The sequence below is a fragment of the Chinchilla lanigera genome, unplaced genomic scaffold (assembly GCF_000276665.1).
Source record: "Chinchilla lanigera isolate Chin_1 unplaced genomic scaffold, ChiLan1.0 scaffold00036, whole genome shotgun sequence".
NCBI lineage: Eukaryota > Metazoa > Chordata > Mammalia > Rodentia > Chinchillidae > Chinchilla > Chinchilla lanigera.
In genome coordinates, this window is record NW_004955437.1 from 9,118,556 (window position 1) to 9,130,787 (window position 12,232).

Below are 12,232 nucleotides of genomic sequence, written 5' to 3' on the forward strand. Positions count from 1 at the left end.
TTCAAAGAATATATAGTCACTGTAAAAAAGTTAGAAGAGTGGGAAGATAAAAATCATCTGAGCCGGGCATGGTGGCACACGCCTGTAATCCCAGCACTCAGGAGGTGGAGACAGGAGGATTGCTGCAAGTTCTTGGGCTATGTAGTGAGACCTTATCTCAAACAAAACAAAACAAAACATCTGCAAGCTCTTTCTGCAGAGATAAACAGTGTTCTCTGTGTATTCCAAGTATATTTGGTTCACACTGTAGTCCTCATAGGCTTCTGAGAAAAGATAAATCAAAGCTGAATACCTCCAGTGACTTTGTTTACCTTCTATCCCACAAGTTCTTTGTATTCTTTCCCTCCGTGGTTCCCAGGCCACAGGCCATGTCATTTGTATCTGTCATTGTGGAGAAAGGTGTCAGTACCTGCTGTGGTTTTTTGCCTCTTGTGGCCCTCACTGTGTTCTCAGGACTCTGGGATCCTTCTTTTTGTTCACATCAGCATTTCCAGTCAACATTTTTTTTCTAGCGTATGTATCTTAATTTTGTTTTATAGTGTCTTTCATTGTGCTGAAGTTTAAAGTTTTTATGTTTACTATAATTTTATTTTTATTTTTATTTTTTTTTTTGGGGGGTGATGTTTCCGGTACCAGGAATCGAACTCATGACCTCGAGCTTGTCAGGCAGGCGCTTGTTTACTATAATTTTAAACTTTTTTAATGGCTTCTAGATTTTGCATCCCTATTAAGGTTTATTTTATTCTAGGATTAGAAAAATATTTTCTTAAGTTTTCTAAAAATATGTATGATTTTTTTTTTTATATTCATTTAAAACTCCATTTGCAGATGTGAAGTAGAGCTTCAACCCCAGTTTATTCAAGTGGATAGCCAGATGTCTCAACTTCACATTTTTTGGTTTTTTGGGGGGGTTGTTGCTGGAGACTGAAGCCAGGGCTTCACACATGTTAAACGGTCTCACTGAACTACACATCCTAGCTCAACATCAGTTTTGAAACAGTCCATCCTTTCCTCACTGGCTGAGACTTCACCTCTATCTCTCTGGTCATCTGTTGATCTGTTTGCTTATTCTGTATCAGTTTTTTTAAAAAAATTACCTACTTACTTTTTGAGATAGGATCTCACTATATAGTTCAGGTTGGCCTTGAACTCACTATGGAGCCCAGGCTGAGCTCTAATTTGCAGCAATCTTCCTGCCTTAGCCCCCCGAGTGCTGGGATTACAGGTATGTGCCACCCCATCTGGCTAGAGTTTTAATTATTATGTTTATAATTACACTTGGACAGGCAAAACTATCATTTTTCCCTAAACATTCTTTGACTGTTCTTATATATTTTCTTTCTCTTCCTCAATCTTCCTGCCATTTTTAAAAGCTTTTAAGGCATTTTGAATAAAATTTGACTGAATTCATTTGACATGATAAGCCAGAGGTTCATTTGAAATGATAGGCTAGAGTTTGTAACCACTTTTTCCCACTGCTTCCTTCAGGGCCACTTGGACTGCAGAGGGGAGGGGATCCCAAGCAAGACTGAGGCAAAGAGAACAGGCTGGAGAGTGTGGCCTGCATCTCAATGGGTGGGACTGGGCAGGAGGCAGCTGGTGGCTTAGCCCAGAAGTTGGGCAAGACTCCTAAGGACGGGGAACCCAAGGGTCTCATCTCTTTTCAGGGAGAAGCTAGTGAAGTCGTTGGTAGAGTTGCTGACCAGCCAGGTGGGGAAGAAGATGGTGGTGGCACTGGCCCTGCGCCTCCTTTACCTGCTCATGAACAAGCATGAGTGGCGCCCACTCTTTGCTAGGGAGGGTGGCATCTATGCTGTGCTGGTTTGCATGCAAGAATATAAGACTTCCGTCTTGGTGCAGCAGGCAGGGCTGGCGGTGAGTGCACTGGGCCCTGTGGGAAAGAGTGATGGGCAAGGCGGGAAGGTTTGGAGACTGCCGGTTATTGGGAAAAGTAGTGATTTAGACCAGGGTGTAGGCCTGGGAATGGAAAGATGCAGAAGTCTGGACAGTCTTGAGGATTCAATGTGTGATGGGAAAAAGGGAGAAGGGAGTTTTTGAGAATGGTGCTCAAGTTTAAAATGGAACAGCGAGGTGCATCATGTGGCTGCAGCTAAGTAAGAGAAACGCAGAAAACTGGTATGGAGGGAAGGTCAGGAGCTGAGTTTTTAGGTATATTGAATGTCCCATGCCTTTTTTTAGTTACAGTTGGGGTCTGGTTAAAGACTGTTATTCTAGACAAATGATTTGGGTAAGTCAAAGGCAGCTTTGCCATTTCCTGCCAGCTCAGGCTCTGAACAGAGGGAAAGAAGGCGATTGTGCAGGGGAGCTTACAGAGTTGGTTCCCTGACTACTTGGGAGAGAAGCACTAGAGGGTGGTGAGGACCGTGTGACTCTATAGCGTGATGGTCCCTGAGGGGGACAGGTGAGCCTCAAGCAAAGCATTTCTGACACTGGATTCCGACAATACAGTGGTCTTAAGAGCAGCCAGGCATTCATGGGCTAGGCCACATGTGCTCAAAGAATTCCTTGATCTTCTCAAATTGCATAACACCCCTAAATTCAAACTCTTGTCCATAATAAAATTGCATCATCTTGTTCATAACTTGAGGTCTACAGAATTCAGCTAATTAGGGCAGAGTGGGAGTAAGGGAGAAAGCTTTACTACCTGGTGGCATTGGCTGGGAGGACAGAGGCCTCACAAGGGGCATTATCCTGAGAAGTAGGTCTGGCCCAGTCCCTTCCTAGTGGGTTTCTCCCAAAGAGCCAGCGCTTTCACAAGCAGCAGCAATTCTATGGTGTAGGGTTCATTTTAATTAACTTTTCTCTATAGTATCAATGACTTATGTTTTCACATTACAAATACTTTTCTTTTTCTTTTTTTGTCTTTTTGAGATAGGGTCTCACCATACAGTTTAGGCTGGTCTTGAACTCACTTTGTAGCCCAGGCTGGCCTCAAACTCATAATGATCCTCCTGCCTCAGCCTCCTGAGTGCTGGAATTACAGGCGTGCACCCCCACACCCAGCTCTACAAATACCTTTTCATAATTCCAGCCACTGTGCCAAACAGTGGCCTTGTCAAGAGGGTGGGCACTAGCTAAGGCCACGGGGTAGGGTTTGGGAATGTTGGCATGTAGGTGAGAAAGAGCACAGAGTGAGAAGAGAAAGAGGAGGAGGAATTGCAGTGTTTCAGGGCCAGGCAAAAGAGCAACAGAGGTAGAAAGATAACCAGGAGGCTATGAGCTAGTGAACTCAAGGGAGAGGTTTTGCAAGGGAAGGAGTGGTGAGCTAAGATGAGAAATGGCTTTAAGGAAAGATAGCAAGTGAGAGACTGGGAGAGGGCACTACCCCAGGGAAGATTTGGGAGGGGGTGGAGTGCTTAGCTCAGTAGCCTTCCTGCTAGGAGTCTAGGGACAGAGAGTACTGGTGTGCTGATTTTACCATCCCATCTTAGGGTGTTGTGTTTGCTCCTTTCCCTTCTCTTTCCTCTTTCCTCCCTTCCTCTTTAGCATTTGCTGTCTGTCACTACCTCGTCCATCTTCATCTCCTAGGCTACCTGTTTGCAGATAGTTGAGCTACCCCAAACCTTGTATTCTGGAGCAGTGGCCCTGGCCCTCCCCTGCCTCATGGTGGCTCTGTCTCCTCCTAACTCTCCTTCCGTATCCCCCCACAGGCACTGAAGATGCTGGCCCTTGCTAGCTCCTCAGAGAGTCCCACTTCTGTTTCTGGCCAAGATTCCGTCCAGCCTTTGTTTAATGTGCAGATGACCAGAGAGATCTTCGCCAGCATTGACTCAGCCACACACCTGGGCTCCGAGAGCCTGCTTCTTACTGTCCCTGCAGCAGTGGTCCTAATGCTGAACACCGAGGGGTCAGGACATTGCCCTTCAAACTCCAGTCTCCTGCTCAGCCCCCCCACCCCACTTCTCTGTGCCCTAGGCTCTTGTGCACCACAGAAATTCCCTTTACATTGTCATGTCTGGATTAAACTGGGTGGCCCTGGGGCTGGGGATTTAGCTCAGTGGCAAAGCGCCTGCCTTGCAAGCGCAAGGTCGTGAGTTCGGTTCCCGGTACAGGAGAAAAACCAAAACAAACAAACAAAAAAAAAAAAAAAAAAAAAAACTAAACTGGGTGGCCCTCTCTGAATGTCATTAGAAGTGAGGCCAAGTGGTTGGGGGAAGGGAAAGTGCCAGAGAGAGTTCTGCCCTTCCTTCCTATCAGGGGTCAGGGGCCTCCTCAGAGGAACTGTTGGAGCCCTCTCCCCTCATCCACACTTGACACCTGCTTCCCTGTGTCCTTGCATTTACTGTCATTTCTCCCTGGGTCACCTCCCTCCTCCCAGGTGCTCCTCAGCAGTGAGAAATGGCCTGCTCCTGCTCAACCTGCTTTTGGGCAAGCATCACACTCTGGAAGACAAGATTATAACCCATGAGCTGAGAGACACCTTGTTCAGACACGCAGGGATAGCACCGGGGACAGAACCCGTGCCCGCCATGCGCACCGTTCTCACAATGCTTCTCAACCGCTACTCAGAGCTACCGGGCGGTCCTGAGCATGCAGGTACCGTTGTGTGTGTGCATTTGTGTGTGTAGAGTTCCTGAGGAGTCCTGCGGAGCTAGCTGCTGACCAGGAGAACAGGACTTACGTGCTAGCTTCTTATGGAGAGACATGAGGATCCTCATATAATGAAAGAGGCTTTCAGTGTTCAAGTTAGGCCTGCTGTAGAACTTCCCGACCGAGAGGAGGAGGAGACTCTAGATAGGTGCCAGGAAACTGCCTTGTCTAAACGGCCTTACACATAGGTGGATGCCCATTAGTGTTGGTTAGGTTGGTCCAATCTTAGTGGAAGGTAGAAAATTGGTTAAATTGGCATGTAAGGAGGCTTTCTGTCAAGAAATCATAATTTATGCCATGGAAAGTTTGTGATTAGAAACATAAAATACTGATATCAAAGAGAAGAAATCCTTTGTGTTTTAAAAAACAAGTGAAAACCCAGAAGTATGGATGTATATTGAAATAAGCAATATAGCCAGGTGTGGCGGCATGCACCTATAATCTCAGCACTTGGGAGGCTGAGGCAGGAGGATCCCTGTAAATTCAAAGCCAGCCTGAACTACATAGTGAGACCCTGTCTCAAAAAAAAGACACAATGCAGGTATGTATCTTTATAGCATGCATATCCACTATATATAGTAGGCTGTATGGAATATAATTATACCAGCAAATAGTTATTATAGCTAACACTTAATAATAAAAGATAATTGTGTATGTTATTAACAATGTGTTATATTTAACTTGACAGTGTTTACTAGATTTGTTTTTGAATGCAGTTAGGTCTGTTTTGGGGACCAAAACATAAATTTCTCATAGTTTGGTAAAAACTGTAGACATCCTCAACATGGGAAGAAAATTTGAGGCTGATTCTCTGGACTTCTGTTTCTTGGCTTGAGCAGCTTGTAAGACTTCCCTTTGTGTGTGCACTTTGTCCTCCAGCCCATCCAGCTTTAGCACTGGAGATCCCCTGTGGCCAGGGCCAGGATGGGTCCCCCGAGCTGGCGATTCGGTCCCTGATAGGGGGTCCATCTGCAGAGCTGCTCCTGGACCTGGAGCGGGTGCTGTGCCACGAGGGCAGCCCGGGGGGTGCTGTGAGGCCCCTCCTCAAGTGCCTCCAGCAGGAGACCCAGCCCTTCCTGCTGTTGCTGCGGACTCTGGATGCCCCTGGACCCAATAAAACTGTGCTGCTGACTGTGCTGAGGTGAGGGGCCTGCCCAGGCACCTGAGCACTGGGAGTGAGGGGACCATGGGGACTTCACTTGTTTGCATCCCCTCACCAGAGTCCTGACCCGACTGCTGGATTACCCCGAGGCCATGATCCTCCCTTGGCATGAGGTTTTGGAGCCCTGTCTGAACTGCCTGAGTGGCCCTGGCAGCGACTCAGAGGTATCAGAGTCCTGGCAGGGTTGGAGGAGGGAGAAGCAGCAGCTGGAGTCCTACCTGCCTCTTGAGGCTTGGGCACAGCAGACGCTTGCTGAATGAGGGCACTGGATTGGGGGTGGTTAGGGAGAGGAAGGCTGATATCATCTAAGAGTCTCTGAAACCAGATGTGGTGATGCATGTCTATAATCCCTGCACTGGACAGGCCGAGGCAGGAGGATCACCACAAGTTCAAGGCCAGCCTGAACTGCATAGTGAGACCCTGCCTCAAAAAAAAAAGTCTCTGAAATTGGGGTCTTGGAAGCATTAACCTAGGGACTACACCTGGATTTTAGACTCTGAGCTTCTCTTAAGTACACTCTCACCAATCCAAACAGCCTTCGCTCTCCACCAGTAAGGATTTGGGCATCATGCAGGGAGGCTTTGGCATCAAGGCTGGCTGTTGGTGTGGCATGGCCCTGGCAGGAAGAGGCTGGAAAACTGCCCAGGCTCTGCTGCCACCAGCTCACTCTGGAGTCTCAGCACCCCATGTACTTCTGCACTCTGACTTGGTGCTCTCCTTTCCTTGGGCTTTCACATTTCTTCAAAATCTCAGCCACCACACAGCCCTCTACCCTTACCTGCCTGCCCTTTTTTTCCATCACATAATCCATGCCGTTCTGGTGCAGATTGTTCAGGAGCTGACCTGCTTCCTGCATCGCTTGGCTTTGATGCATAAGGACTACGCGGTGCTGCTCTGCTGCCTGGGTGCCAAGGAGGCCCTCTCCAAAGTTCTGGACAGGCACTCAGCTCAGCTGCTGCTGGCCTCTGAGCTTCGTGACCTGGTGACAGACTGTGAGAAGTATGCCCAGCTCTACAGCAACCTCACCTCCAGCATCCTGGCTGGCTGCATCCAGGTGAGGAGGGCATGTTGGTGCAGAGCTGAGAGGATATGGGCCAGGGGCAAAGGAAAGGTGTGCCACATGTCCCTTTTGGGGTCCCTGTTTGACAGAAGTGGTAGAAAATCTGTAGCATTTGGGGTAGAAAGAGGGTGAGTATTCCTGTTCCGTTGCCATTTGACCTTTTCTCTGTGCGTGTTCCTCGTGTTTCTCTGTGGTCTTCCCTCTGCACTTCTCTCCTGCTCCCTGCTGTTTGGACTGCAGATGGTGCTGGGCCAGATTGAAGACCACAGGCGAACCCACCGGCCTATCAACATTCCCTTCTTTGACGTGTTCCTCAGCCATCTCTGCCAGGGTTAGTGCCTGCTCTGCTGGCTTCTGGCTTCCACCGGCCTCTGCTCTTCCCTTCCCTTCCTGCCCCCTAGACCTTTCCTTATTTCTGTCTCAGCTGACGAGCCTGTGGCCTATACCCCTTCCTGCCTGCCCCAGGCTCCAGCATGGACGTGAAGGAGGACAAGTGCTGGGAGAAGGTGGAGGTGTCCTCCAACCCGCACCGGGCCAGCAAGCTGATGGACCGCAACCCCAAGACCTACTGGGAGTCCAATGGCAGCACCGGCTCCCACCACATCACCTTGCACATGCACCGGGGTGTTCTTGTTAGGTGTGGATGCACCCATGGTGCATGCACTCACACAGGAATAATGTGATGTACTCATCACATCCCCAGGCACCGACATGCATACAGCTCTGTATCCTCTTTCCGAGGGTTGTGCTCAAATCTGTTTGGGCCGTGGATAGCTAGACATATTGTCCTGTGTGCTGTGTGGCCTAGAGATACTCCTCACTCCCTAAGCCTGGTGAGCTGTACCCCAGCAGGTACAGATGCCTCTGCCCTGTGCTTAGTGTTGAGGGAGATAGATAACTCACCCACTCTTCTGTAGGCGTTTGTTTAATGCCTGGCACTGATCAAAGGTCTGGAGATACAAGGACATTATAGTTCCTATATTTAGGGCACTTACAGTCTAGTTAGTGAGCCAAGCTAGAAAACCAATTTGAAGGTCTGGCATGATGACACATCCTGTAATCCCAGTTGTCAGGGCCGGGGCAGTAGGATTGCTGTGAGTTCAAGGCCAGCCTGAGCTATAATAGCAAGACCCTATCTAAAAAAAAAAAAAAAAAGAAAAAGAAAGAATGGGCTAGGCATGGCACATACCTGATGTTCTCCCAAGTAGGGAAGCTAAGGCAGGAGGATCTATTGAACCAAGAGTTTAAAGCCAGCCTGGGCAACATCTTAAAAAAAGAAGGAAAGAAAAGCCTGATAGATATCCTGAGGCAGATGGAGGGTTGGAGAAGGCCTCCTTCCAGAAGGAAGGCTTGATTAAACTGAGGTTTGAAGTTGAACTCCGACCAGGCCCTGGCTTTGCCTGACTGCTCTCTCCTCTCTCAGGCAGCTGACTCTGCTGGTGGCCAGTGAGGACTCAAGTTACATGCCAGCCAGGGTTGTGGTGTTCGGGGGTGACAGCCCCAGCAGCATCAGTACAGAGCTGAACACGGTGGGGAACCTTCCCCTCCTTCCTTCTGTGGGGCTGGCCTTGCATACCTCGAGGGTGGGACTAGGGATAAGGAGCAGAGTAGATCCCTGGGCACAGGTGAAGGGCATATGCTATAACCAATGTGGCTGCTGTCAGCTGGCTTTCCCGCCCCAGTGCTGTTCATGACAGCTCTGCATCTTCTCTCTGGCTCTGCCAGGTAAATGTGATGCCCTCCGCCAGCCGAGTGACTCTCCTGGAGAACCTGACCCGCTTCTGGCCCATCATCCAGATCCGCATAAGGCGCTGCCAGCAGGTGGGGCTGGGGAGAGATGAGGGGTGAGGGTCAGGAGGTGACAACATGGCTCTGTGAGGCTAGGCTGGCTTCTTCGGCATGAGGTGTCCTCCTTTCCTCCTTAGTCTCCTTGGGAGGTGCCCCGGGAACCTGCTGAGACCAGATGTGTGGTGGTGTCAGGCCGTGAGAAATCAGGCCATAAGGCCTGGCCTTGGTGGTACACAGTGGCTTTGGTGACATGAATCTGCGTTGCAGGGTGGCATCGACACCCGGGTTCGGGGTGTGGAGGTCCTAGGCCCCAAGCCCACTTTCTGGCCTCTATTCCGGGAGCAGCTGTGTCGCCGTACCTATCTTTTCTACACAATTCAGGCACAAGCCTGGAGCCGGGACATAGCAGAGGACCACAGGCGCCTCCTCCAGCTCTGTCCCAGGTGAGTGGGGTACTGGGGAGGAAGGTGCTTAGGGCAGTAGGGTAGTGAGCCGCAGGTGGCCGGAGATGTGGTTCCAGGGCATCTGGCGGGCACAGCTTTCAGCTGGGCCTTGAGGGGCAGTGAACATAGGCAGTGGATGCTGATGAGGGACAGCTGGGAGGACCAGGCGTGGGTGAGTGGGAGATGGCTGGCACCTAGGTAGGGGCCCCAGGGAAATGTGTGATTTGAATCCTTGACCATTCACTGTTTGTTCCCAGACTGAACAAGGTTTTGCGCCACGAGCAGAATTTTGCCAATCGCTTCCTCCCTGACGAGGAGGCTGCCCAGGCCCTGGGCAGGACCTGCTGGGAGGCCCTGGTCAGCCCCCTGGTGCAGAACATCACCTCACCTGGTAACATCCCGGCCCTGGCCCTGATGACTGCTCTTTGGGGTTTTCACCAGGGTCCCCTGAGTTAACATTTTTGGTTCTCTTGGTTCCTGTGTCTGTCCCGAAGGCTGTCACCTCAGTGTTCCTCTCTGCTTACCACCCCAGGGACTGCTCCCTGAAACTCTGGTATTTGAATCTTCCTCTCCACCCCACCCACCCCGTTACCATGTCCCCAGACTCCAGCTGAAGCAGACTTGGGTGAGGGGACAGCTAGGGCTCTGCCACCCCTAAAACCTTTTTGCATAATTGCTCCTTTTCCCTCCGCCCTGGCTCTTTCTTCCCTCATTGCCTATGAACACCTACTCTTGCTGTCTTGCAGATGCCGAAGGTGTGAGCTCCCTGGGATGGCTGCTGGATCAGTACCTGGAGCGCAGAGAGAGCCCTCAGGCTCCCCTGAGTCGAGCAACATCCTTCACCTCTCGAGTTCGGCGCCTTTGCCACTTGCTGGTGCATGTTGAGCCTCCTCTGGGGCCTTGTCCTGAGCCACCAGCTCGGCCCTGTGAGTCCCAGCCATGGCCCACAGAGCTGAGAAACTGGGCTCCTTCTGCTGCTTTTCTAGACCCCTGGGAGTGTTGGCTTTTCCAGGGGTAAGCACCAAAGACTCCTGGATGCACCTGAGGCTGGGGGCGACCCCTTGCTCTGCGCTCTGTCTCCACAGTCGGCAAGAACAATAAAGGTCGCAACCCGAGCCCTGTGCCTGTGCCAGTCCCTGCGAGCAGCAGCCTGAGGAACATCACCCAGTGCTGGCTGAGTGTGGTGCAGGCGCAGGTGGGCAGCAGCAGGCTGAGGTTGGGGAGCGGGGTAGGCCTTTTATGTCACCTCACTGTTCCTCTCCAGGTCGGTAGGTTCCTGGCTGCAGCCTGGAGGGCCTCTGACTTTGTGCCTCGGTACTGCAAACTCTACGCACACTTGCAGAGAGCAGGCACAGAGCTGTTTGGGCCTCGGGTGGCCTTCACACTGGCTCTGCGCAGTGGCTTCTCTGGCGCCCTGCTGCAGCAGTCCTTCCTCACTGCTGCCCACGTGAGTCAGAGCCCAGGTGTCTCGTCCGCCTTCACATCTTCTCACTCCCCACCTTCCCACTCCATCCCTCATTCAGAGCTTGCCCAGCACCCTGCCTGTTGTCCCCAGGTGAGTGAGCAGTTTGCCAGGCACATTGACCAGCAGATCCAGGCCAGCTTGCTGGGAGGAGCCCCTGGCATGGAGATGCTTCGGTGGCTTCAGCAGCACCTAGAGCCCATCATGGTCCTTTCAGGCCTGGAGCTGGCCACGACTTTTGAGCACTTCTATCAGTGAGTACAGGCCTGGGGAAGCAACAAAGGGGAGTATAAGAGGCTGAGATTAGAATGTAAGAGGGAACGTTCATGAGAATGCGGTAGGGAGGAGAGGCAAGATGAAGAGAGGGCCATGCACTATTGGAAAAAGTAAGAGGGAAGGGTGAGGTGGGCCTGTGACAAACGCCCGGCAAACTCTGGCAGGGCAGTTGGACTAGGCCCACCTGGCACCCGCAGTGAGATGCGGCCTGTGTTGTAGGCACTACATGGCTGACCGTCTCCTGAGCTTGGGCTCCAGCTGGCTGGAGGGAGCGGTGCTGGAGCAGATCGGCCTCTGCTTCCCAAACCGCCTCCCACAGCTGATGCTGCAGAGCCTGCGCACCTCGGAGGAACTGCAGCGCCAGTTCCACCTGTCCCAGCTCCAGCGGCTTGACTGGTTGCTCTTGGAGCAAGGGGAAGAGGAGGAGCAGGGCCTAGAGGACGAGGAGGTAAAAGCAAGGGGAGAGAGGGTAGAAGAGGAGAGCAAGAGAAATCTGGACTGTAGAAGGGAGCCTCTCGCCCCTTGAAATCCTTTTGTTCCCCAGGAGGAACAGGAAGAAGAGGCTAGGAAAGCACTGTTTATGGAAGATCCAAGCCCAGCAGTTTCCATCCTGGTCCTGTCCCCACGCTGCTGGCCAGTCTCCTCGCTCTGCTACTTGCACCAGCCCAGAAGGTGCCTTCCCCTGGAACTCTGTGATGCCCTGGACCGCTTCTCTGGGTTCTACAGCCAGAGTAAGACACTAGGAGAGGGAACTAGGGACTGGGTGACTTGGGGTGGCAAGAGAGGGAGAGTGGACCATTAGACAGGAATGTGTGGATGGGAAGAAAGTTTAACAATCTCCTAAAGAAGGGTGCAGAGTGTAGGTCTTGGCTTCATTTATTTCTGCTCTCATTGGTTCCTACAACTTCCTAGGAGTTTGCTCTGTTTTTTTTTTGTTTGTTTGTTTTTGTTTTTTTTTTGTCTTTTTGAGACTGGGTCTCGCTATGTTGTTCAGGCTGGCCTTGAGTTCACTTTGTAGTCCAGGCTGGTCTCAAACTAGCAGTGATCCTCCTGCCTCAGCTTCCTGAGTACTGGGATTACAGGCATGGGCCACCATGCCTGGCTGCTCTTTTTTTTTATCTTCTAACTTCAAGGTGTATGCTTAATTTTCAGTCTTTTGGAATGTCTGCCCAGTTCAAAGTACTTAAGGCAGCTGGGAACATGCCTATAATCCCAGCATTCTGGAAGGCCGAGGCAGGAGGCCCACAGGTTTGAGCCCAGCCTGGGCTAGTTTGTAACTTGGCGAGACCCTGTCTCAAAATAAGAAAAGACTGGGGAGGCAGCTCAGTGTGAAGGCCCCGAGTTCATTCCCCAGTACCCGCCCCCACACACAACTATTACAGGCTATTCTTTCCACTTGTGATACTGTTTGCTATATCCAGTTTATTTTT

The 12,232-nt window shown here is 51.1% G+C and overlaps 1 protein-coding gene across 1 annotated transcript in view; it reads left to right on the plus strand.

Moving 5' to 3' along the window:
- Cul9 (cullin 9) overlaps nt 1–12,232 on the plus strand; it is a 35,185-nt gene that overhangs the window by 8,559 nt on the left and 14,394 nt on the right. Inside the window, exons 9-26 of the mRNA XM_013516908.1 lie at nt 1,668–1,875; nt 3,672–3,868; nt 4,340–4,557; nt 5,491–5,752; nt 5,832–5,937; nt 6,600–6,827; nt 7,074–7,164; nt 7,299–7,470; nt 8,257–8,362; nt 8,559–8,654; nt 8,889–9,064; nt 9,322–9,455; nt 9,811–9,990; nt 10,150–10,259; nt 10,329–10,511; nt 10,620–10,780; nt 11,022–11,250; nt 11,347–11,533. Coding sequence (XP_013372362.1) covers nt 1,668–1,875; nt 3,672–3,868; nt 4,340–4,557; nt 5,491–5,752; nt 5,832–5,937; nt 6,600–6,827; nt 7,074–7,164; nt 7,299–7,470; nt 8,257–8,362; nt 8,559–8,654; nt 8,889–9,064; nt 9,322–9,455; nt 9,811–9,990; nt 10,150–10,259; nt 10,329–10,511; nt 10,620–10,780; nt 11,022–11,250; nt 11,347–11,533 — 3,044 coding nt within the window. The remainder of the gene's footprint in view (nt 1–1,667; nt 1,876–3,671; nt 3,869–4,339; nt 4,558–5,490; nt 5,753–5,831; nt 5,938–6,599; nt 6,828–7,073; nt 7,165–7,298; nt 7,471–8,256; nt 8,363–8,558; nt 8,655–8,888; nt 9,065–9,321; nt 9,456–9,810; nt 9,991–10,149; nt 10,260–10,328; nt 10,512–10,619; nt 10,781–11,021; nt 11,251–11,346; nt 11,534–12,232) is intronic.